Genomic DNA, 21,333 nt, shown 5'->3' with positions numbered 1-21,333 from the left:
TCTGCCGCACAGCAGGAAACCAGAGTGACCATCTAGGGAATTCAGTCTGGGGATCCTTATACTAGCAGAGGCTGATAGAGATTTTGCGGGCTGGTCTGTTGTTTATCTGCAACATGGCAGTGTCCTGAAGTGAAAGACTGGTGGTATGATTTGGAAAGGTCCTGTCCCAAACTCCATTTGAACTCTTCACTCATTAAATGACTCAACTGTTCATTTAAACATCTTATTTTTACCCAAGAATTTCAGAGCACTCAAGGAAGTATGATGTGTTGAACTTGGAACAAGAAATTGGACCTCTTATCTCAGCTCTGTCATTCCTATGACATTGGGTGCCAGGAGGACTGTTCTTTTTCTCCTACTTCAAAACCAGTTCAGAATAGCCCCTTCAAAGCAGCTTCTATGAATTCTGCTCACTCTCTGAGTGTTCATGTCTTTCCACAGCAGTGTTGTGACCTAGGATACCATGCCAGTCTGAACCGGGCCCTGCGTACTTTCCTGTCAGCCGAGCTCAACCTGGAACAGTCAAAACACGAGGGCCTGGATGCCATTGAAAATGCCGTTGAGAACTTAGATGCCACCAGCGATAAGCAGAGACTGATGGAAATGTACAACAATGTCTTCTGCCCACCCATGAAGTTTGAGTTCCAGCCGCACATGGGAGACATGGTGAGTCCTGCCCCTGTGCTCCTCCACCCTCCCACCCAAAGGGTGGCCAACTCCTCTGTCTGCATGTGTGACGCTGGCGTTGTGGTGTTTGGGGGCTTGCCTAACAGATGTTCCTGGCCAGGTTCCCTTTCCCGTCAAGATTCTTTTCTGGGGTTTGAATGGGTGCTCTTCCCCGCCCCCATCTGCTTAAATAGAACCAAACTATTTACAGTTTGTTTCCATTACTGTGGTTTAGGAAATAGGAGCTTCAGAACAGATGGACTGATTTGGGGGTGAGATGATGCCACCCCATGCAGAGTTAGAAGTAGGGAGAGGCGCCCTCGGAATTCCTAGTTACATTGCCCTGTCTCCCAGCCACAATCATTGCACAGTTCTCATCCATCCTCTGCTGAAAACTCCTGACCAAGGAGCAAGCTCAGAAGCCACCTGTCTGGAGCAGCACATGTTTGGGTGTTGCCTGAGATTTTCTTATGCCCAATAGCTTCTCTCCAGAGAGGAAGTTCCAGATGCCAGGCATTTCATCCCACCTGTAGCCACATCAGGAACTTCATTCTTCCATTTCCTAGAGCACAGCTAGACTCCATTACAGATGTGTCAGCCACCCTGATCCTTCTTCTCAAAGGATCAAGCTCCGTTGGTGTCAGATTTTCCTTCAAGGTTTCTGCTTCACCTTAACATCATTCAGTAGCCTCTCCTCTTTGTCTGTCCTCTCCCAGGAAGAGGCGAGTCCCCTCCTGATGTGGCCTGAATAATCAAGGGCCTTGCTAGGTGTCCTGCAGCTTCTGAAGGGTACTGCTCTTAGCCTGCTCTCTCCCCTTGGTGGAAGATGAATAGAAACCATGGGAAGAAAAGGGGTCCCTCTGGGCAGATAACTACATCTTCTTCTGTAGAATGAGACAAAGGATAGGAGAGAGCTGGCTAGAATCTGATGCAGCTGAGGCTAAAGTGCTGGTGGCATTTTAACAGGAGGCGTTGAAGTTGGCAGAGAACCTACCATGACCCTGGAGTAGCTAGGCCCCCAAATCAGATGCCAGATGTACTCAGACATACTAAGAGGGGATTGGCTCTGTTCTCCATGCCCCCAGTGGCTCCTGGGCCTTGGATGCCTGACTGGTGACATCAGACAGCTGGAGATTCTCAACCTTGGCCATGGCCTGTTCTGGCTGCCTAGCTTTCTCTATTGTGTCTATTCCTTCAGGAGCCAGGATGAAGTCAGCCCTTCAGATCTGAGAGCCGGCTAAGGCCAGCCTCTCAGCCGGGGGGAGGAGGTCAGGTCAAATGGTGGGATTGAAAGTCAGTGGAGGAGAAGGTTCTTGCCCAGCCCCCTTCCCTTGAAAAGTGTATCTGTTTCCCCAAGCAAGAGAATGGTCTAGTGGGTGTCTGAACACTCCCACTCTTCGGAAGGGGAGAAGGGCCCCATTGCTATTCATAGGACTCTCTGTGTAGATGTCCGGGCTAGTGAAGCTGCCTTGTTATAGAGGATGCTTCCCAGGCTCCAACTCGGCCACGGCTGGTGGGATTAATGCTGGATGCACTTGAGGAGGCAGTGACGGAGCCCCTCGTATTCACTGTGCTGGGGCAGCTTCATCTGCCTGATCCTGGTAAGAGGGGCCAGGCTTCTTTCTAACTCTCTCACCCAGGTTGTTGAAAAAAACAGGGTAAAAGGATGGCCCTTTGGAAAATCCCAAACTCCCACCAGATTCTACAGCTGCAGAGCCCTCAGTCCAGCCCTAAACTATGAACTTTTCTCCATGGTTGAATCAGAGACTGTGTGCATGTTCTGAGTGTCTAAACATATGCTGGCTGCCATTGACATTCCCCACAGTGGGTTGATCGGTCTCCTGACATCATTCTTTTCTACTTTCTCTCTGGGTGAAATTATGGGGGCAGGGGAATGTGGCCATTTGGACCTCCAGAAGGAAGTCTGGATTGGCCGAAGCATTGCTTCTCTAGCGTTGGGACGGCCTGACAGATTGAGGTGGTCTGGGATGCTCTCCATCCTGGCTAGGCCTTCCCTATGTAGAGGAGCTCTTATCCCTGCTAAGCAAGATCAAGAGGTGGGTCACTAGTCATTTCTATGTGTAAGAAAAAAAAAAGAAAAAGGGTGACCCCACTGGCTTGAAGTGCTTTCATCTTTGTCCTCCTCTCATAAAAACATTTAATTCTGCAAGAGTTTTGCAAGTTGGAGTTGGCTTTGAGGTTTCCACATGGAAACTCACTGGGTTACACTTAAATTAACTAGTTTTTTTTACTGGGGGCCACGTTCCCAAACCCTTAAGAAGAAGCATGGCCTCTCTCTGACCCTCTCTCTGGTGCCACTTCCTCTTGGCAGGCCTCGCAGCTCTGTGCTCAGCAGCCGGTCCAGAGTGAGCTGGTCCAGAGGTGCCAGCAGCTGCAGTCCCGATTATCCACCCTCAAGATTGAGAATGAAGAGGTGAGTTTCCTGACCTCGGAGCCTCATCCCCTCGGCTTTCCTGTCCTACCTACTTCAGATGCTTTGTCTAGGGATGGTTGGAAGGAGCATGCAGAGGATGTCTTGAGCCCTGGCAGGCGTTTCCTTAGCAAACAGAGGCTTGTACTTTCCTCTAGTCCTACATCCTGCCCTTGAACTCCAGGAAGTCACTCTGGCATGGCCAAAGGCTGCACTCTATTCTAAGCCTCTGAGAAATGTCTTTTCTTTTTTTCCCTCTACACGTTTCATTGAAATGGCACTTGGCAGCTGTGTGAACAATATTGTATCTCTGGAACCACCCCCTCGTGCCTGGCTTTCTCTAGCATTTTCAAACAAACACAGGCCTTTGGCTTTGTCGATTCAGATGTCTCTGCCCTGCCTAGAGGAGGGCTGCTTCTGTGCTTTCAATAATAAGGGGAAGAGGGAAGGGAATGAGCATTTATATAGTGCCTGCTATATGACAGGCACTGTTCTAAGTGCTTTTTACAATTATCTCATTTGATCCTCCCAACAACCTCAGGAGGAACGTGCTATTACTATTATCCCCATTTTATAGTCAAGGAAACTGAGACAAAGAGATTTTTTTTTTTAATGACTTGCCTTGGGTCACACAGCTATCTGAGGTCAGATTTGAACTCAAGTCTTCTGATAAATTCACAGAAGTGGTTCAATCAGTTATCCAGCTTCTCAGCTCAAATAGCTTCCCAGTTTTCATCTCACTTTGTCTCATTTTTAGGAAAATCTGGAAGAGGTGATGGTGAACCTCCTTATTTTACAAATAAGGAAAAAAAGGTTAAATGATTATATGGTGAAGCCTAGGCTGGAACCAGATCTTCACACTTAGTCTACTGCATCTCATCCTAGATCAACTGATTAACAACAGCAACAGCGATAATAATAACAACATCTAGTATTTGAATAGCACTTTAAATTTTTCATTGCACTTTTACATTTCATTTGATCTTCATAAAAACTCGATCGTGCTATCATTATCCCCATTTTACAGATAAGGAAACTGAGGCTGAGGGAGGTTGAATGATTTACCCAGGGTCACACAGACATTATGTGTCTGAGGCAGATTTGAATTCAGATCTTCCTGACTCCAAGTCCAACACTCTTATCCGTCTAGTTGCCCCGACCAGTCAAGAAGCGTTTATGTGGCACCTCCTTTGGGCCAACACTGTGTTAGGTGCCACAGATCCAAAGACAAAACTTCTGAGGATGTAGTGGTGAAGGAATACGCTCTTCTAACCCAACTTTACATGTAGTGCAAGAAAATGAATTGCCACCAGATACCTCCTTCTGGAGTCCTACTTCCCTCTGCTTGGGTTGTTTTCTTCCTCTTCCCTTGACATTTCCCACAAACCCAGGAACTGTGTCAAGGGATTAACCAGGCCAAGGATGACTGTTTTCAGGGCTTGGTCCTGTCTGAGCCACGCCCTCAGTGTCCTATTACGGCATTACGGCGTCTAAGCCAAGGTGCTCCCTGACGGCAGCCCAGCCCTTTCCCCAGGCTTGTGCTTCAGCATTCTCCCCTCCCCAGTTGTACTCCTCGTGTCATCCTCTGCCTTGCCCTCCCTCTCCTGGTGTAACAGGTGAAGAAGACGATGGAGGCCACCCTGCAGACCATCCAAGACATCGTAACCATTGAGGACTTTGACGTGTCTGACTGCTTCCAGTACAGCAACTCCATGGAGTCTGTCAAGTCTACTGTCTCAGAAACCTTCATGAGCAAACCCAGTATTGCCAAGAGGAGAGCCAACCAGCAGGAGACAGAGCAGTTCTACTTTACGGTAAGGCAGGGGCTTGGGCTCGGGCGTGATGGCAGCCTCCCGACTCCTGCTCTCGGAGGCGACGGAAACCTGGAGTCTGCGTTTTGCTTTTGGCTCTGTTCCCTCTCCAAGGACCTTTGGATGGTCAGCCTCCTCCCTTTGGTGATATCCTCTGCATTTAAAGTCATGAATACTTACCAGCTAGAATATGGTCTAAGAGCTAACTCCAAAGAGGAAGGCATTTCCCCTTCAAATAGGAAGACACTCATTTTCACAAGCCTTTTAAATAGCAGGTTTCCATTTAAAAGATTTCCTCTTCATCCACATAGGATTGTAGGGATGGAATAGATCTTGGGAGGTCATCCCATCCATTCCCTCGGCTCTAAGGAGGATTACATCCAAACCCATCTCAGCCAATTGAAGCTCTATCCTGTTTTTAAAGTCTGTAGCCTCAGGAGAGCCAATGCCAATGTTTTACAACCATTGTCGGGAAATTTTTCTTTGTGTCTACCCTAAATCTTTCATATTACAGTCTAAATGTGTCACACATATCACTCTTTTTTTTGCAGAAAGTATCCAAAATATTTTTATCTATGTATTTCAGTCTTCTCACAGCCAAACTGGCTCTTTAAAAATTGTATTAATAGTCCTTTGAAAGCTGTCTGACTTGCCATTGGCTTTGCTTTTTAATAATTAAGTTATTTTGGTTTTGCCAAATAGAATTTGATGCCTGGACTAAAATTTATTTCCTAATCTTCTGACAACCAAGAAAGGAGAAATTAAGTTTGCAGATGTGAGATGAAACATAGCCAGTGAATCTGCATGCTGAGTCTGAATGAAAAGAATTAACTTGTTTTGCAGTCAAGAAATACAGTCTATGCCCAGTAAATTGAATTTCTCCTCCAACTGGAATAATTTGTGTTTAATTCTGCATTAAATACTGCCCATTCCCCATTAAGAACTAATGATTTGCTTTTTAAAAAATCCTTTTAAGGAATCTAGTTTGTTTTTTTTTTTTTAAATTAGTTACCCAGAACCTTTTCCATTTTATGTTAGCTTAGAGTTGAAAAGACAAATGAGTAGGAACTTAATCTATCAATACAATAATGAATCCTGTTAGCTACTTAATAGTTCAATTATATGAAAAAACATAACGATAAAATTTGTACATGGGGAATTGTGCTGGGTGTAAACATTGTAAACATTGATGTAAGAGGGATTTGGGTGAAACATTAAAATGAAGTCCCTGGGTATCAGAAGGATTTTCACACCCCAGACAACTTTAGAAGGAAGTTGTGGAACCTTTTCTGGAGATTTTTAACAGGTCTGGACTGTTGAGATGTAGCGTTGGTTTAACTGACCTAATGATCTTGGGATGTTTCAGACGGTTTTCATCTCAGATATTCTTTTAAGTCAGAAAAGTTAAATCAGCACTTTCAGAACATCAGTCAGTCAATCAATCAGTCAGTATTTATTATGTGTCTACCACGTGCCAGACACTGTGCTAAGCATTTAGGGATACAAAAAGTGGCAAAAGACAGTCCCTGCTCTCAAGGAGCTTACGGTCTAATGGGAGATGGGGGAAGATAACATACAAACATAGTTATACAAAGCAGGCTATATATGGGACAAATAGGAAATAATTAATTGAGGGAGCCACTGGAATTAAGGGTGGGAGGGAGGCTTCTTGTAGGAGGTGGGATTTTCATTGGAAGCCAGTCATGTTTGGGAAGGTTGCTTTTCAATTTGGAGATGAAGCTTTTGTTTATTCAAGACATTTTTTGTCAGGGTGGTTGATCAGTTTTAGTTCATACTGTTGCCTTTGCCTTTAGAAACATCTCTGTGTAAAAGGAGTCCAACTCAGGTCACGCTAAGGCTGGCGAGTGACCGCCCCTGACTCAGCCCCTGGCCATTCTCTGACCCTTTGTCAGAGCACAGTGCTGTCCAGCTTTCTTCCCACCCCTCTTGTAAAGAGATGGCTCTTTATTAAAAATGCTACATCGTGAGCAAATTACCTTGACCGACAAGAGTCTCAGAAGTCTTGACTTGTGATAAGTTTAAGAGGGAATTTATCATTTTCATAGACAGGCCCTCAGAATGCTCCAAATAATTCATAAAATGATGACAGGCAAGCTGAAATGGACAGTCACAAGTCGGGGTGGGGGTGTCTAAGCAGTGCCTCTCTCTGGATTAGGGGTACATTAGCACGTCTCCCTGTGACTGCCAGACCACCAAAAGCCAACAGTTATGCAGATAGGTATTCTGCCTCTGGTCCCTGCAAGGTTATCCAATGCATTTCTCTACTTCCCTCATCCCCCCAAACACATGTGCTAACCCCTGTGCATGCATGTACAAACACATCAAAGCAGTAGAGTCCTGGTGGAGGCTCATGTCTGTCAAAAAGGTAGGGAGAGGTCATTTGTCTTGGCATCTGCTTTCTGGTTGCTCACCTAGAAACAAATGAGGCCATTAGGAAGGCTCCTTAACCACTGGTGAATGTCATCTGATTGATCTACCCAGATGGCACCATGGGAATTAGAAACATGGTCCATAAAAGGCATTTATTTGTAGAGATGTAGAAATAGTCCTTCCAGGAGAATTTCGGGGTTGTAGAGCTGGAATGGAATTTAGGGATCATTTGGTCCACTTTCTTCATTTTACAGATGAGACAATCAAGGCTGAAGAGAAATAATGTGACTTAGCCCTGTGTTAGCTTTTAGGGCCTGAAATAGAACCCAGGTGCACACAGACAAAGGGAGGGTGGAAGGGAAAACCTAGCAGCTAGTTCCTTTCCCCAGAACAGACCCATTCTGTACATTGTCTCCAGTGTGAGCCATGTTAGGTTCAAGAGAGACTGACTGCAAAATGAACCCCACACATCTAACCAAGACAGATTTCCAGTGTACACTTTTTTGAAGACCTGGGTTAAAATCCTGCCCCTAACACTTCCTGGCTGTGTGACCCTGGGCAAGTCCCTTAACCTCTCTTTCCTCAACCTGTAAAATAATGAGGCTGGTCTTGATGGCTGCTGAGTCCCCTTCCAGCTCCCATTTTATGGTCCTATGATCCCCTTGATTGAACACCACGAGGCAAGTCTGAAATTCACTAGCCTTTAGACATGTGTTTACTCCATTCATTCACTCACACAATTATTAAGTGTGCCGAATAGTGTGCTAGGAGCTCAATGAGATAGAACATTTAGGTAAGGACCTCGTGGTGCTGCTCATGGCACAGTGCCCAACTTATGGTTGGGGCTGAATAAAGCCTGTTGAATTGAGGATACCTATGCACATAACTAACATAATTCCATAGGATTTAGTGACTTCCAGAGGTGTAAAACAAAGTACATCCCTTTTACTACAAAATGATGGGAACAGAACATGTCAGGTAGATCAGTGACTTTCACCTGGCCTAAGTTCGATCTTAGCGGATGATTAATAAATGCGTATCCAGCGTTTCCTCTAAGTATGGGCATGGGCGTGGGGAGCACACTTTGAATAACTGCGTGGGCTCTGCTCTTCTTGGCTCTGAAAGGCTGTTTAAATTGACCTTGATTAGCGACCTGAGATCCTGCAATCAGATAAAGCGAAGGGAATGAGCAGGAGAAGGAAAGTGTGTCCAGAGACAGTCAGGAAGTGAAGATGCTTCTGTTCCTGCAGCTGAACTAGGAGACCAGCTCCTGTTGGAGGTTTGCTGTTGTATGAATTCCATCTGACAGCTATTTCCTGCCTGAAGGGGGAAAAAAAAGATAGGCAGAAGGGGGATTTTATTGTGCTTGCATTGTGGTGGGGAAACAGTCATCATAATAATATCTGTGTCTGTGAGCATGGCTTGGAGAAAAATAACTTGGGTACCTCGGGCTCTTCCTTTGCCTCTCTAGGTACTTCTGACTTTAGAGTTGTGTACCTTAAGTCCTATGAGGTTTATATCCCCTCTTCAAGTGGGGGGAGTCTTAAAAAAAGATTAACTTTTGAAAAGCACATGAGTGCCTTCTTGATTCATTAAGTAAAGGGTCCCCAGCTTCCATTCCATTTTCTCAAGTCAGTGTGCATGCAGGGAGGAAGCTGAGACACCAAGGGAGTGTGAAGTTTGATAGAGTACATGTTAGAGTATTTAAAGATGGAACATTTATAGATACCTGAATATCCCAGCTTTTCCCATCCATTCCGAGGAATTGAGGTGCCTGCCCTTTGAGCAGATGTGGGATCTAATCCAGCGGCAGGTATAGTCATTTAGCTGCTTGCCTAAGGCTAGTTGCCCTGCCTGCTGGGTGGGAGCATTTCCCTTCATTCATTTTATTACCAACCTAGCTTCCATTCCAGATGACACACGTGCTAATAGTTAACTATAATCCTTGCCTAATTGATGTTTCTCAATTGAGGGAAAGAAAAAAAAATCTCTTCTCTTGCCTTGGAGCCACCTCTGATGGGGGTAACACTGAGGTAGGGAAATCTTATGTACAGAAGCCTCTCATTTCACCAACCTGAGGCCTGTGTAATTAAGTAACTTGCCCAGGATTATACACTAAAGTCAAGACTAGTAGCTCAGGGCTCCTATTCCTAATCTAGTACCTTAAAAGGACCTTGATCAAACCATCAACCCTGAATAGTTTTTAATTCACACTGGTTACAAAATTGTTTAGAAAATACTCAAAATGATGCCAAGATCACAGTTCCCATAGTTAGCATCATAGAGGAGGAAAAAAATTCTTTTATATCCTAACTGGTCCCCAGAACTGCTAGCTATTTCAAATGTATACATATATGCTATGAGTCACAAGGAGGTAGGGGTTGAGGGGAACTGGATGGAGATGGGGTCATTGATCTCATTGGATTCTGGGAACTTCCTTCTATTTTTGGCCGAATGACCTTGAAGAAAATGCTTCCCCCTTTCTTCCTTTGTTCTTCCATTCAGGAAGAGGAAAACAACAGATAGCAGTAAGATTTCTCAGGAGTTGGGGGAAATTAATTAGTTTATGTTGGTAAAGAGCTTTGAAGAAAGAAATACCAAGAGCTTGAAAGTCACTTATAATGAAAGTCTCAGTGGGGGCTTAGAGATTGGTCTTTGTCATTCTCTGGAAGATGTGAACCTGCTAGAGACAGTGCTGGTCCTGGTTCTCTGACCTCTTTCAGAAATCATCTGGAAATCCATCTATTCTTTTTATGACTTTGACAGCCCCTGCTTATTCAATCTGTTCTGCATTTAAAAAAAAATCCAGTGGCACAGCTCCCAACTCAACTCCTTAGGGTAAAGACATGATTATTCATCTTATTTCCCATGTAGCAGAGAGCTGGTTACATAGAGAAGAGTGGAGATTTTAAGTAAAATGGCTGAAAACCATTCATGGAGTAGAATCAGAACCATTTCACTTTTCCCATAACTGGCTCACCCTAACGGAAAGCTGCCAGCCACCGTTGCCAGCCTACTCCTCTGGTATTAGGGATGCAGGTCATACCTTGACGCTCTCTGAATCCTTCAGGATTTAAATGGAATTTCAGAAGGTAATCCATCATCCCTCCTTATCAGATAGTTATTTATTTTAATAGGGTACTGACTGACAGCTGGAGCTAACTAGTGAACTGTGAACATGAATGAAACAAAAGGTTTCCAGAATCACAACTATCAGCATGAGTTAGACCAGGGAATTTGCATCCAGTCCCTCTCAGGATTCTGGCTCTGTTTTCTAAGCAGTCAGACTGCTTGGGGTTTCAGCTTCTTGGTGAGTGTTTCCTCATTATAGAGCTTTCCCAGTCTCCTGGGTAAATGTGTCGGAGAAGGGGCTTGGGGGAGGGGGCAGGGGGGAGGGTTAGCTCCGGGACATTTGCTATGGATTCCTCACCTCTGGGCCCTAAGCTGTTCTTCCAGGCCTCACAATTAGGCACCAGTTGATGATTAGGATATCACCCAGGAAAGACTGACAGCAGGTGGAAGAGCTAGCGGTGAGGCCAGATGGAGCTAGGAAGCCAACAGACGAACCTGTTTTCATGCAGATGTTCCCCGAGCGGGAACACAGAGGGGCCTGGGGGCACAAGCTGGAAATGATCTGGGCAGCACTTTTTGTTGTTGTTGAGTGGTTTTAAGTGGTGTCCTACTACTCCTGACCCCTTTTGGGCTTTTCTTGGCAAGGATACTGGAGTGGTTTTCCATTTCCTTTTCCAGCTCATTTTACAGATGAGGAAACTGAGGCAAACAGGGTGAAGTGACTTACTCAGGGTCACATAGCTAGTAAGTGTCAGAGACTGGATTTGAACTCCGGTCTTTCTGACTCCAGGCCTGGCACTCTGTTCACTACTCTGTTCACCTACCTGCTCCAGAAGTGACCCTGTGGACTATATGCTGTCCATGGGGTTTTCTTGGCAAAGATAGTAGAGTAGTTTACCATTTCCTATAAAGGCAAATAGAGGTTAAGTGTCTTGCCCAAAGTCACACAGCTAGTAAGTGTCTGAGGCCTAATTTGAATTCAGGTCTGCCTCACTCCAGGCCCAGGAATCTATCCACTGAACCACCTTGCTGCTGCCTCGTGATAGCGCTACAGTCTCTAAATGAATTGAGGGAAGGAAAGGGCTTGAAGCATTCTAACTTGGTTGGCTTGGAATTACTGACAAAGTCAGGGTGTGCTACAGTGGAAGGAATGCTGGGTCTGGATTTGAGAGGACCTGAGTTCATATCCTGGGGGAGTTTGTGCAAATCATTTGTCCTTTCTGGTCCTCAGTTTCTTCATCTGTAAAATAAGGGGGTTGGAGTAGATGACTCCTAAAGCCCTCATCTCTGAACCTAAGAGAAGTCTGTCCTGGGGAGTGTAGGAGCATAGAATAGCTGACAACAAGAACAGCCCCCTGGCTTTGGGGGCTGAGCCTGACCCTCCCTCCTCAGAGATTAGCTTTCCATACTACTTTCCCTGGCATCTCATTGGGACTGTCCCTGCTGCAGAGACAGTCTACAGGGATCAAATGAACTTGGATCCCAGATGCCTGCTAGGCCTTCCTTATGTTTGGGGGCACATGCTTACTCTGAAAAGCATAATACACTTCCCCACAGATTGATTCAAACATTCAACAAATATTTATTTTGTGCACATAGCACGGTGCTTAGGAGGTCCTTTAAAGATACAAAAACAAGGTGAAGGGGTTGACCTTTCAGGGTGTTTAGAGTTATCTTGTATATCCTCACAAACATTTATGGGAGAAAATCAGAGAGTACTTTAAAAGGATTTCAGGAGTCTTAGTATCTCAAATATACATACCCTCCTCACTAAACTGAGGCCCAGGGAAGTTAAGGACCTTCCCCCAGGGCCACATATACAGCAGAATGCCGGGACCAGGACCTGCTTTGCCCTTCTCTTGATCCCCTCAGCTCAGGCCCCTTTGGGAGTCACACTGAATTAAATAACAGAATTGTTTACAGCTGGTCTAGACCCCATGTGGGGTCATGACCCACAGTTCAAAAAGCCATGAAGGAATTAAGAGTAGAAAAAGTTTAAGAAGCCCGGGTTTAGAACATGCTAATAATGAGGTCAAGATCACAAGCTTCATATGAACTAGTTAGTACACTAGAGAAAAAATTGTTACCCAATTATAGATTGCCTGGACCTGTACTAGTTGATAGGTATGTAAATGCATTTCATAGTGTTCCTATCCCCGTTTTACAGATGAAGACGCGGAAGTTAGAGGTCAAGCTTTCAATTCAAGGGTTTCCAGCTCCGGGTCTAGCGCTCTGCCTCCTAAGGCCTGCTGCCTCTCTGACCTCTGAATTAGGCAGATATATCCTGCCAGGTACAAGGAGGGAACACAGAGTAAAAAGCTATAAATTGCTCAATATAATGCACACACAATTCATAAAATACTTTCAGTTCAATTCACCCTACTACGTGCAAGGTTCTGAGGACACACACACACACACACAGAGCCCCTGTCCAAAGGGAGCTGATATTCTACTGGGTTGGGGAGCAGAGGGGTATGACTTGTAGCTAGTTAGCAAAGTAGAAGACTTGAGTTCAAATGTGGTCTTAGATACTTGGACGCTGTGTTATCCTAGCCAAGTCACTTCACCTCTGCCTGCCTCAGATGAGGATAATAATAGCACCTTCCTCCCAGGGTTGTTGTGAGGATCAAATGAGGTTATCTTTGTAACACACTTTTAGAATCTTCAAGTGCTTTATAAATGTAAGGGATGTCACTGCTGCAGCTACTGCTAAATGTAGGAAGGAGAGAATAAGAGAGAACGCTAAAACAGGTAAGGGCAAGGAGATAGAAGACTTCTGGGAGGAGGTGGTATCTGAGCTGAGGATTCTGAGAGGGAGAGATCTGGAGGGACAGCTACTAGTCCAGTCTGGTTGAAATGTAAAGCTTGTGAAACAGAAAGTGTGAAGTGAGGGGGGTAAGGCTGGTGGGAGCCAGATTGTGCTCTGCTTTGTATCCTCTGAGCCCTGGGAGCCATGGAAGGTTCTTCAGCGCAGAGCTAAGGAAGTCATGGATAGGAGGTCAGCGTGTGAGGGGTAGCATAGGCATCTCAGCAACGAAACAGGCAGTCTGGGGCAGTGGATGGGCAGCCTGCCGTGAAGTCAGGAATATCTGAGTTCAGTTCCTCACACACCGCCCCTCCTTCCCCGGCCCATAGCTGGCTGTGTCATTCTGGACCAGACACTAAACTCTCAGGGTCTCCAGGCGACCCCTAAGAGCCGTTGCTAACCCATAGTAGTAGAGAAAATTCTTCCTCAAGACTCTGTGTCGGTAAAATCTGCATTGGCAAAAGGAGTTTCCTCCCTGGGAATTCCTTATGCCCAAGACATCACTGATGCAGAACCTCACAGCCCTAGCTTCCCTGTTCCCTTCCATCCCAAAAAGAAGGAGACTCAAGCAGAGCGGCTTTGTGCAGTGAGAAGGGGGCAGGATTTGGAGTCCCAAGTCTGAAGTCCAGCAGTGCTGCTTCATGCTTGTGTGACGTTGGTCCAGTCACATAAGTTGAAAGGGGTAAGCCCTAAGGTCCCGCCCAAGTTTACAGCTGTGATCCTATGAACTAAAGCTCTGAAAGGCTAATAAGTAAGTCAGGACTCCATGAAGTAAATTCAGTTCAATTCAATTACACAGACATTTACTCCAAGCCAGACAAGTAGAAGGTCCCGTCCCCTGAACTCCACCCTAGGATTTCTGACCCCAAACCCAGGGCTTTACTATTCCAAAGCTGCCTCCATTTCTTAGTTCATGGCCTGCTGAAATAGGCCAATGTCACCATTTCCAGGTAACAAGGGCGTTGCACCAAAAGAAACCCAATACCTTTTTTCTTTCTTTTTTTCCCTGCCTCTACCTAAAATACTGAGCCAGAATTTCAGAGAGAGCTAAATCCTTAAGGCTGGCTGGGAATCACTGGCCTGTCCCACCGGGCTTGTGCCCTGTTTCATTCTTCCCTTTTCCCAGCTCTGTTCTTCGAAGTCAGGAGGGAATCTGAGAAGTAATGAGCAGCCCATTTTCCAAATGCTTCAGAGCGAAGCCTGTCATTAATACCTCTCCCTGCCAGCTCCTTGTGTTAGAGCCTTCAGGGGAAGGAAGCTGCAGAATGGGATGTGGGTGACTTCAGAGAGAGGGCAGATCCTCTCTGGGGCTTTGGAAGCTGGAACAGCCAACCTTGAAAGTGGTTCAGGGACAGGCTCTCAGCTAAGTGATGACTAGAGCAGTGTAGGCTGTCTGTCCAACCTGAGAGCATCCTTTAGAAAAATGGAGGCCAGAAACATCCAGAACGAGGGTAATAATTTTAGATTTGAAAACAGTGCCTGTCATGGAAAGAAAAGAAAAAAAACAAAAACTGATGGCTGCTGGCCCAGATTAGAAAAAGGTGATCAGGGCATATCTGAGTGAGTTCCAGGTTTTGTCCTGTGCTGTACCATCCACTCACTATAACTTCCAGGGCTCAGGGAAATATAGTAGTCATTGGGGAGGGGGGGGGTATAAGATGAGAGAGGGTAAATCTGAGCACAGCACAGTAGTTATCTTCTGCTTGTTAGAGCAGAATTCATTTCCATAACCTCATCTTGCGTCTAGAACTGGGAGGGGGAAGGGCCTCAGCCCCTCCCTGAAAATGCCAAGAAATTCCAAGCCTTCCACAAAGAGTCTAAATGCAGGCTAGGGGAAGGAGGAGGCCAGGCAAGAGAAAGAAGCTGATTGGGATATGACCTCAGACGAAGATGCTTTGCATCCCAAACTTGTAATTGGGGCAGAGGCAGGGCCTGTGTTTGGGGTCCCTCCTGGTGCATTGGAATGTGTGCTTTGGAACTTGGGCTGGGACTGGGGGTGGAGTGGGGTGGAGTACTGGATTGCAGCAGCTGTAACAAGTGACAGATGTGTGTCCTCACACATACGTGGAGAAGATTGGCTGAATTCAGCTAGGTCTTTCTGCTCTTTCCTCTGAGGAAGCTGAAGCAAGAAATGGAGGAGAGAAATCTAAGAGGCCTTAGAAAGGGAGGGAATACAGTAAGCATGGGCCCAGAAAAACAGACCTGGAGCCTGTTTGTGCCATGTAAGCACTGGCCCCTGTTCCTAGGGCCTCAAGAAGTTAAAAACAAAACAAAAAAACCAGAGGACAAAGGAGGACTTTTTAAAGTGATTCCTGTAGCTGGGCTGGTTTGATTTCTTTTTTTCTTCCTCTGGTCTGGTTTGATTGTTTCTCTCCTCTTCCTCTCCCTCACAGAAAATGAAGGAGTATTTGGAGGGCAGGAACCTCATCACCAAACTTCAGGCCAAGCATGACCTTCTTCAAAAAACCCTGGGAGAAAGTGAGTACAGGCGAGCAGGACCATGCTAGTGGTTTGGCTGTGGGGGAGGGGTTGGTCCTAGGCCTTACTGAATTAAGTGGTGGACTTTATGCCCCAATCCCAGCCAAGCTGTGCAAAATGGGCATCTAGTCTGTTTGATACAGGAGCAATGTCTCCTCCCCCCTCCCCCTCTTCCAAATCCCCCTTGCAAATGACTGCTTGAGCAAAAGGGGAATGTTTAATGAAGCATTAATGGGCATCATCTATTTGTTTAAATGGAGCATGCTCGCTCTCCACCCACCCCCCTTGGCCTCCTCTGCCACAGTTAGAGTAAGGAGGCTGATTGATTATTTATCATCCCAGTGCTTCGTTAGAGAGGCTGCATCTTCCATGCAGTGCTGAGCTGGGTGCAAGAAAGTTTGGAAACTGGAGCTCCCAAATGCACATCTCGTGTCCCAGATGATCCTTTGGGTGGGCCCTCTACAGAAAGCAGCGGGCGTTCCAGAGGCGGGGCGGAGAAAGCAAGGGCAGAATGCTCCATGCTTTGGGACAGCCTGCATATTAGCATGAGAAGTCGCTGTTTGCCGAGCATCGTTGCCCCTGCTTTGGGTCCCAGGGCACAGGCAGCAGTGAGCCTGAGTTGTGTCATAAGGTGACCCAAGCCAGATCCCCAGAAAGTAGCAAGGCGGGATTCTGGGCAGACCCCCTGGACTTTCTCCGCACAGCTGACAAGCAGAGAAGAGAAAGGTAAAGGAGTGTCCCTGGGAGGGGGGGAAGGCGGGGTTGGCCCTCTGCCCAGCTCCTTGGCCTCGCCTCATGCTGGCCCCCAGCTTCCTGTGACTAATAGGGATTCCCAGGCTTGAGATGCCTCTGAACGTCATGCTCCGTTTTTTTTTCTCTGTTTCTTTATTCTCCCGAGTTAGGAATAGATCAAGAATAAAGAGGGTAGATCACAGCAGATCACAGAACATGGGGTTTGAATTCTTCACTCCTGCCAAGGGCAGAACTGCATTCATTCATACAGGTCTTCTTGAGTCTTCCCTGAGACTGACCTACAGAGTGTGAGCCATTCCTTTAAAAATATACTGTGTAATATACTATACGGGATAGTGTGTGTATACACACACACAAACACACAAAATACACCTATATACACCAGTGTGCACGTGCCACATACACACAGGCCCACACAACACATACAATACACATATACACAATGGTGTGCACATGCCACATACACGAAAGCACACACATATAATACACGTATTTACACCAGTTGCATGTAGCACATACAGGCACATGCAACACATAATACACATATACACTGGTGTGCACACACAATACACATACACACTGGTATGTACATACCACATACAAGTGCACACATACTACATATACACAGGTACGTGCACACATATACCCTCAGCCACCCCCCAAAATTAAAGGCACATCCACCTCCTTTGCTCAAGATTTTGAAACGTTTTCTGCTCTGTGACCAAAGCCAGTTAGCCCACTCTGCGCCCTCTCAGTGTCTCACTTTGGGCATCCCCATCCACCCACCCGAGGAGCTGATCTGGTTTGGATGTCAGGAGCCAATCTCTGTTTCCAGAAAGCCTTTGCTCCTAGGATATTAGATTACTCCTGGGGTGTCAGAGAGAAAGAAGGCTTGCTTCTATCATCAGCATGCTAAAACTGTGATTTCCTTAGGGCAAGCACATTCTGAGCAGCTCTAGATATCGCCTTATTGGCTGAAGCCAGTCCATGACCGTAAGGCGTATGTCTACACACATACCGACTGTATCGAGTATGGGAAAAGGATGGGTGACCATTTATTATTTTTGCAAATTACCTTAATCTAAAGATGACAAGTCCCAGCAATTTAAAAAAAATAGCAGATTTTCCTATCTGCAAGTCATTGTGTTTCTGGCTTCTACATGTATTTGTCACCATAAATGCAAGTGCTCTTGTTGCCACTGAGGGATAATTGATGTGTATGAATATTCCAGGGTGGAAATGGGACAGATGTTGAAAATAATGGCTCAGAATAATATTTTTGCAGATGAGAGGTTGGTGTCAGGAGGGGGAAGGGGCTGTGTAAGACATGTTTAACTCTAATCAACAATTAGCCACCTTTAAGGTGGTGGGGAGGGATTTGAGAGCAAATCCCCCAGCCGCCTTTGCTCCTTTCAGAAGCCTTTCTTAGAGTGGGAAGGAGTGTGGGAGGCTGATCATTCCTGTCCTGGCTCAGGGATGTGTTTAAAGGGTCTGCCCTCTCTATGCCTAACAGTCTAGGAGATGGTTTTAAGTAGAGCTTATCTGGCCGTGCTGACAGTGCCTTTTCCCACTCATCTCGTCAGGTTGTTGGGTTGAATTGAAATAAATGTAGAAGCTAAAAGCTACACTCCACTCTCCTAACTGCCCACCTCTGGCCAACAACCTAGAATGCCCCAGTCAACAAGGATTTGCCAGTCAACAAGGATTCCCACTCCAGGATGAGCTTCTGATTTTTCTTCCAGCCACATGGACTCTGTCTGTCTTCACTCCCAGTCCCCCAGTCCCTTCTCTTTAGCTAGGAAGCGTAGGGATTGTAGACCGAGGACCTAGGGGCTCACACCCTGGAAGCCCATCTTGGGAACAGGCCTTGCCCAGGCAGAGGAGCCTGGGCTGTTTTTCCACATTTCCTGCCCTGGGGGAGGCTCCCTTGTGCTGGGGACTCTGGGGAGCAAGCTCAGAGTTCTTGTCCAGAGCTACTGTCTTCCTCTCCCCTCAACCACCAGGCTTTGACCTTCCCACTCAAATGTGGTTCAGCTCCTTCCGCCAGAATCTGGCTTCTGACCTTCTTCCCTGCCCAGTGCCTCACCCTCCAACATAGATCTTTTGTCTTTCCTGCAGGTCAGCGGACAGACTGCTCTTTGGCCAGGTAGGTGTGGCTGGGGACAGCCCTGGGCAGGGTTAGAGGGGAGGGAGAGGCTGGGAACATTGGCTAGGTGGGCAGTGGACTGTTCTTAGTCTGAGAAAGAGCCAGGGAGCTGTGCTGACTTTACAAAGGAGGGCCCTTCTTTCTCTCTGTCCTGCTGACCCCATCTGGTCTGAAATGGAACTGGAATGCTCAGAGAGTCTTAGATAGAGAAGGATGCAATGAAAGGAAGTCCCAGAAATAGCCTGTGTAGGAAAGACAAGATGCCAGAACATCCGGGTGGCCTAGCATCAGCTTTGGGGATCGCAGGACCAGAACGATGGGTCGAGGCTGCTTCTGTCACCCAGAAAGTAGATCTGGAAAGAAGCTTTGTCTCTGAGTACATTTCTCATGGACTGAAAAAGAATGCAGATCTTGATTAGTGGCTAATTGCCAATACTGAAATATTCTTCAGAACAAAGCAGCAACTTTGAGTAGAAATTGGGCCTTCTTTGAAGCCTTCTGAGTGACTCCAGTGCCCTGAGGAAGCTCTAGAGACCTCCCCAGGAAATATCGATTTGCCAAGTTGTAGCTCTTGATAGGTTCCTACCTTTCAGGTTCCTACCTTTCTCAAGGTTGATAGTCCTCAGATGCCTGGAAGCATGCTGATTTAAACAGTGAAAAGAGCTTTAATGGGCAGGCCTCCTTGGGGACTCCTGTTTCAGCCCATCATATCAGCTGCTAGTATCTGCCAACACAAACAATAATCCAAAGGTCATTTGTAATTATGGACCCATTATTTAGAAATCGCTTCATTTGGCTGTCATCTTTTTTCAGTATGGATTATAGTGAAGATTCTGTTAATAATACTAATCTCTCTAAGTGGAAGGAAACAGGGTGAGGGAGTTTCTTAAAATGTGTTGTGAGAGAGGGATCAAAGATTAGAACAAGCCTGCCTGAGCTCCTTAAATTAGAAGGGACCCTCAGAGGGTCATCTGGCACAGGGGTCTGACTCAAGGATGCCTGTGACCCCCAAAACTCTGGAGTTGTACCCTAACCAGACTAAAATGTAATTGGGAAATGCTTAACAAAGTAAATAAAATACAATAAAAAAGAGATGATGTTAATTTGTGGTTTTTAAGTCAATTTGTGGTCAGCAAGGATCTCTGCTCTAGCTCACTCCCCTGCCTTCCAGCAGCACTGACAGCCAGAAACACAGCTGCCTATCTTCTTTAAAATTTCCAGAGGAGTGGATTCTGCAGCCTTCTATGGTTACAAATCCCAGGGTCTCTCAGTTCTTACAAATCGGAAGTTCTACTCCTGCAAGTAGAGCTTTGCCTGTTTTCTCATCTTGAATTTAGAATGATAGCATTTCAGGTCATGGAAACAGGAGGAGCCTAGTCAAATCCGAGGTCAGTGAACATTTATTAAGCCCCTGCAGCTAGGTGGTGCAGTGGATGGAGCACTGGGCCAGGAGACAGTAAGACTTGAGTTCAAATCCAGCCTCGGACACTTACCAGCTATGTGGCCCTGGGCTGTATCTATTTGCCTCAGTCTCCTCATCTGTGAAATGAGCTGGAGAAGGAAAATGGCAAATCATTCTAGTATCTTTGCCAAGAAAACCCCAAATGGGGTCATAAAGAGTCAGACACAACTAAAAAATGACTGAACAACAACAAGATGTGCCAGGCACTGTGCTAAGTGCTGGCTCAGGGGTGGGTTCCTTGCCCCCAAGGACCGTGGTGGAGAAATCTGTCAGAGAAGTCCCAAAGTAGAGCAGCCAAGTGAGGAATGGGATGTCTGAGCAGAGCTCTCCTTCGTGAAGGTTTGGAGTTCATAGCCCCCCTTCAGTCAGAGGGGCACAGGGCCGTGAGAAGGCCGAGGACCAAGCCGATGAGACCTGGAAGGATGATGGGGCATGCCCATCATGAGCTTCCTGAGGCCTGGTAGAGAAGTCAGTAAGTGAATTCTAGAGTAGATTGGAACCGGGTGAGAGATGAGCCTGTGCTGGTGGAGGGGTTAGGAGCATCCAGAAGTACCCCATAGACTTCCTCATCTGCTTTCCCCTAAGTTGGATAACAGCTTCCTCCTCAGGGATGGAATAAAGTTTTGCACCAGTCTTTGGAATACCTCATCCTTCTTACCTTTTCCCCTTTTTTCTTTCTCTTCCACTTCTGGATTGGTTATTATGGGCTGGTCGGGCCCCACAGCCAACGGAGCTCAACAATAAGGAAACAGGTAAGGACCTCCAGTAGGGGCTGGGGGCTGGGGGTGACCTGTGTTTGAGCACCAACGAGCGTGGTCCTTCTCTGGCTCTGCCCAGTTAAGAGACCTTCCCTCCCTGCTCAGGGAGAATGTTTATGGTCATACTCAATTTGAATACTTAATGGACCAGGGATTTCAGCAGTGTGGGCACGATGATGATGATGATGGGTAGCATTTGTTTGGCACTTTAAGGTTTGCTAAGTACTTTCTCTTTTTTTCTTTCAAATTTTTATTTATTTTATTTTTATTTGTGGAACGAAACAAGCATTTCCATAACAGTAACTTTTTAAAAAAGTACTTTTTATATGTTATTTCATTTGATCCTCACAATAGCCCTATGATGTAGGTACTATTATTATCTTCATTTTACAGATGAGAAAACTGAGGCTCTAAAGGGTTAAGTGATTTGTCCAGGGTCACACAGATTGTAAGTGTGTCAGGATTTAAACTGAGGTCTTCCCAACCCCAAGTCCAACACCTCACTGCCAATTATATTTACTTTGCCAGCTAATAGATGCACTACTCTGATGCATCATGC

The 21,333-nt window shown here is 46.1% G+C and overlaps 1 protein-coding gene across 7 annotated transcripts in view; it reads left to right on the top strand.

Moving 5' to 3' along the window:
• The window catches only part of SRGAP2 (SLIT-ROBO Rho GTPase activating protein 2), a 254,903-nt gene that overhangs the window by 185,615 nt on the left and 47,955 nt on the right, over nt 1-21,333 (top strand). For 6 of the 7 annotated variants that reach the window (XM_027871068.1, XM_027871070.1, XM_027871071.1 and 3 more), the window contains exons 7-12: nt 442-666; nt 2,999-3,100; nt 4,714-4,911; nt 15,571-15,655; nt 18,527-18,554; nt 20,741-20,768. In XM_027871068.1, coding sequence (XP_027726869.1) covers nt 442-666; nt 2,999-3,100; nt 4,714-4,911; nt 15,571-15,655; nt 18,527-18,554; nt 20,741-20,768 — 666 coding nt within the window. The remainder of the gene's footprint in view (nt 1-441; nt 667-2,998; nt 3,101-4,713; nt 4,912-15,570; nt 15,656-18,526; nt 18,555-20,740; nt 20,769-21,333) is intronic. The other variant, XM_027871069.1, reaches the window with a different exon arrangement.

This window comes from Vombatus ursinus, unplaced genomic scaffold, assembly GCF_900497805.2.
Source record: "Vombatus ursinus unplaced genomic scaffold, bare-nosed wombat genome assembly UNPS02014798.1, whole genome shotgun sequence".
NCBI classification, from domain to species: domain Eukaryota; kingdom Metazoa; phylum Chordata; class Mammalia; order Diprotodontia; family Vombatidae; genus Vombatus; species Vombatus ursinus.
The sequence above is the reverse complement of the archived record's forward strand: the minus strand, read 5'-3'. Positions and strand labels throughout refer to the sequence as shown.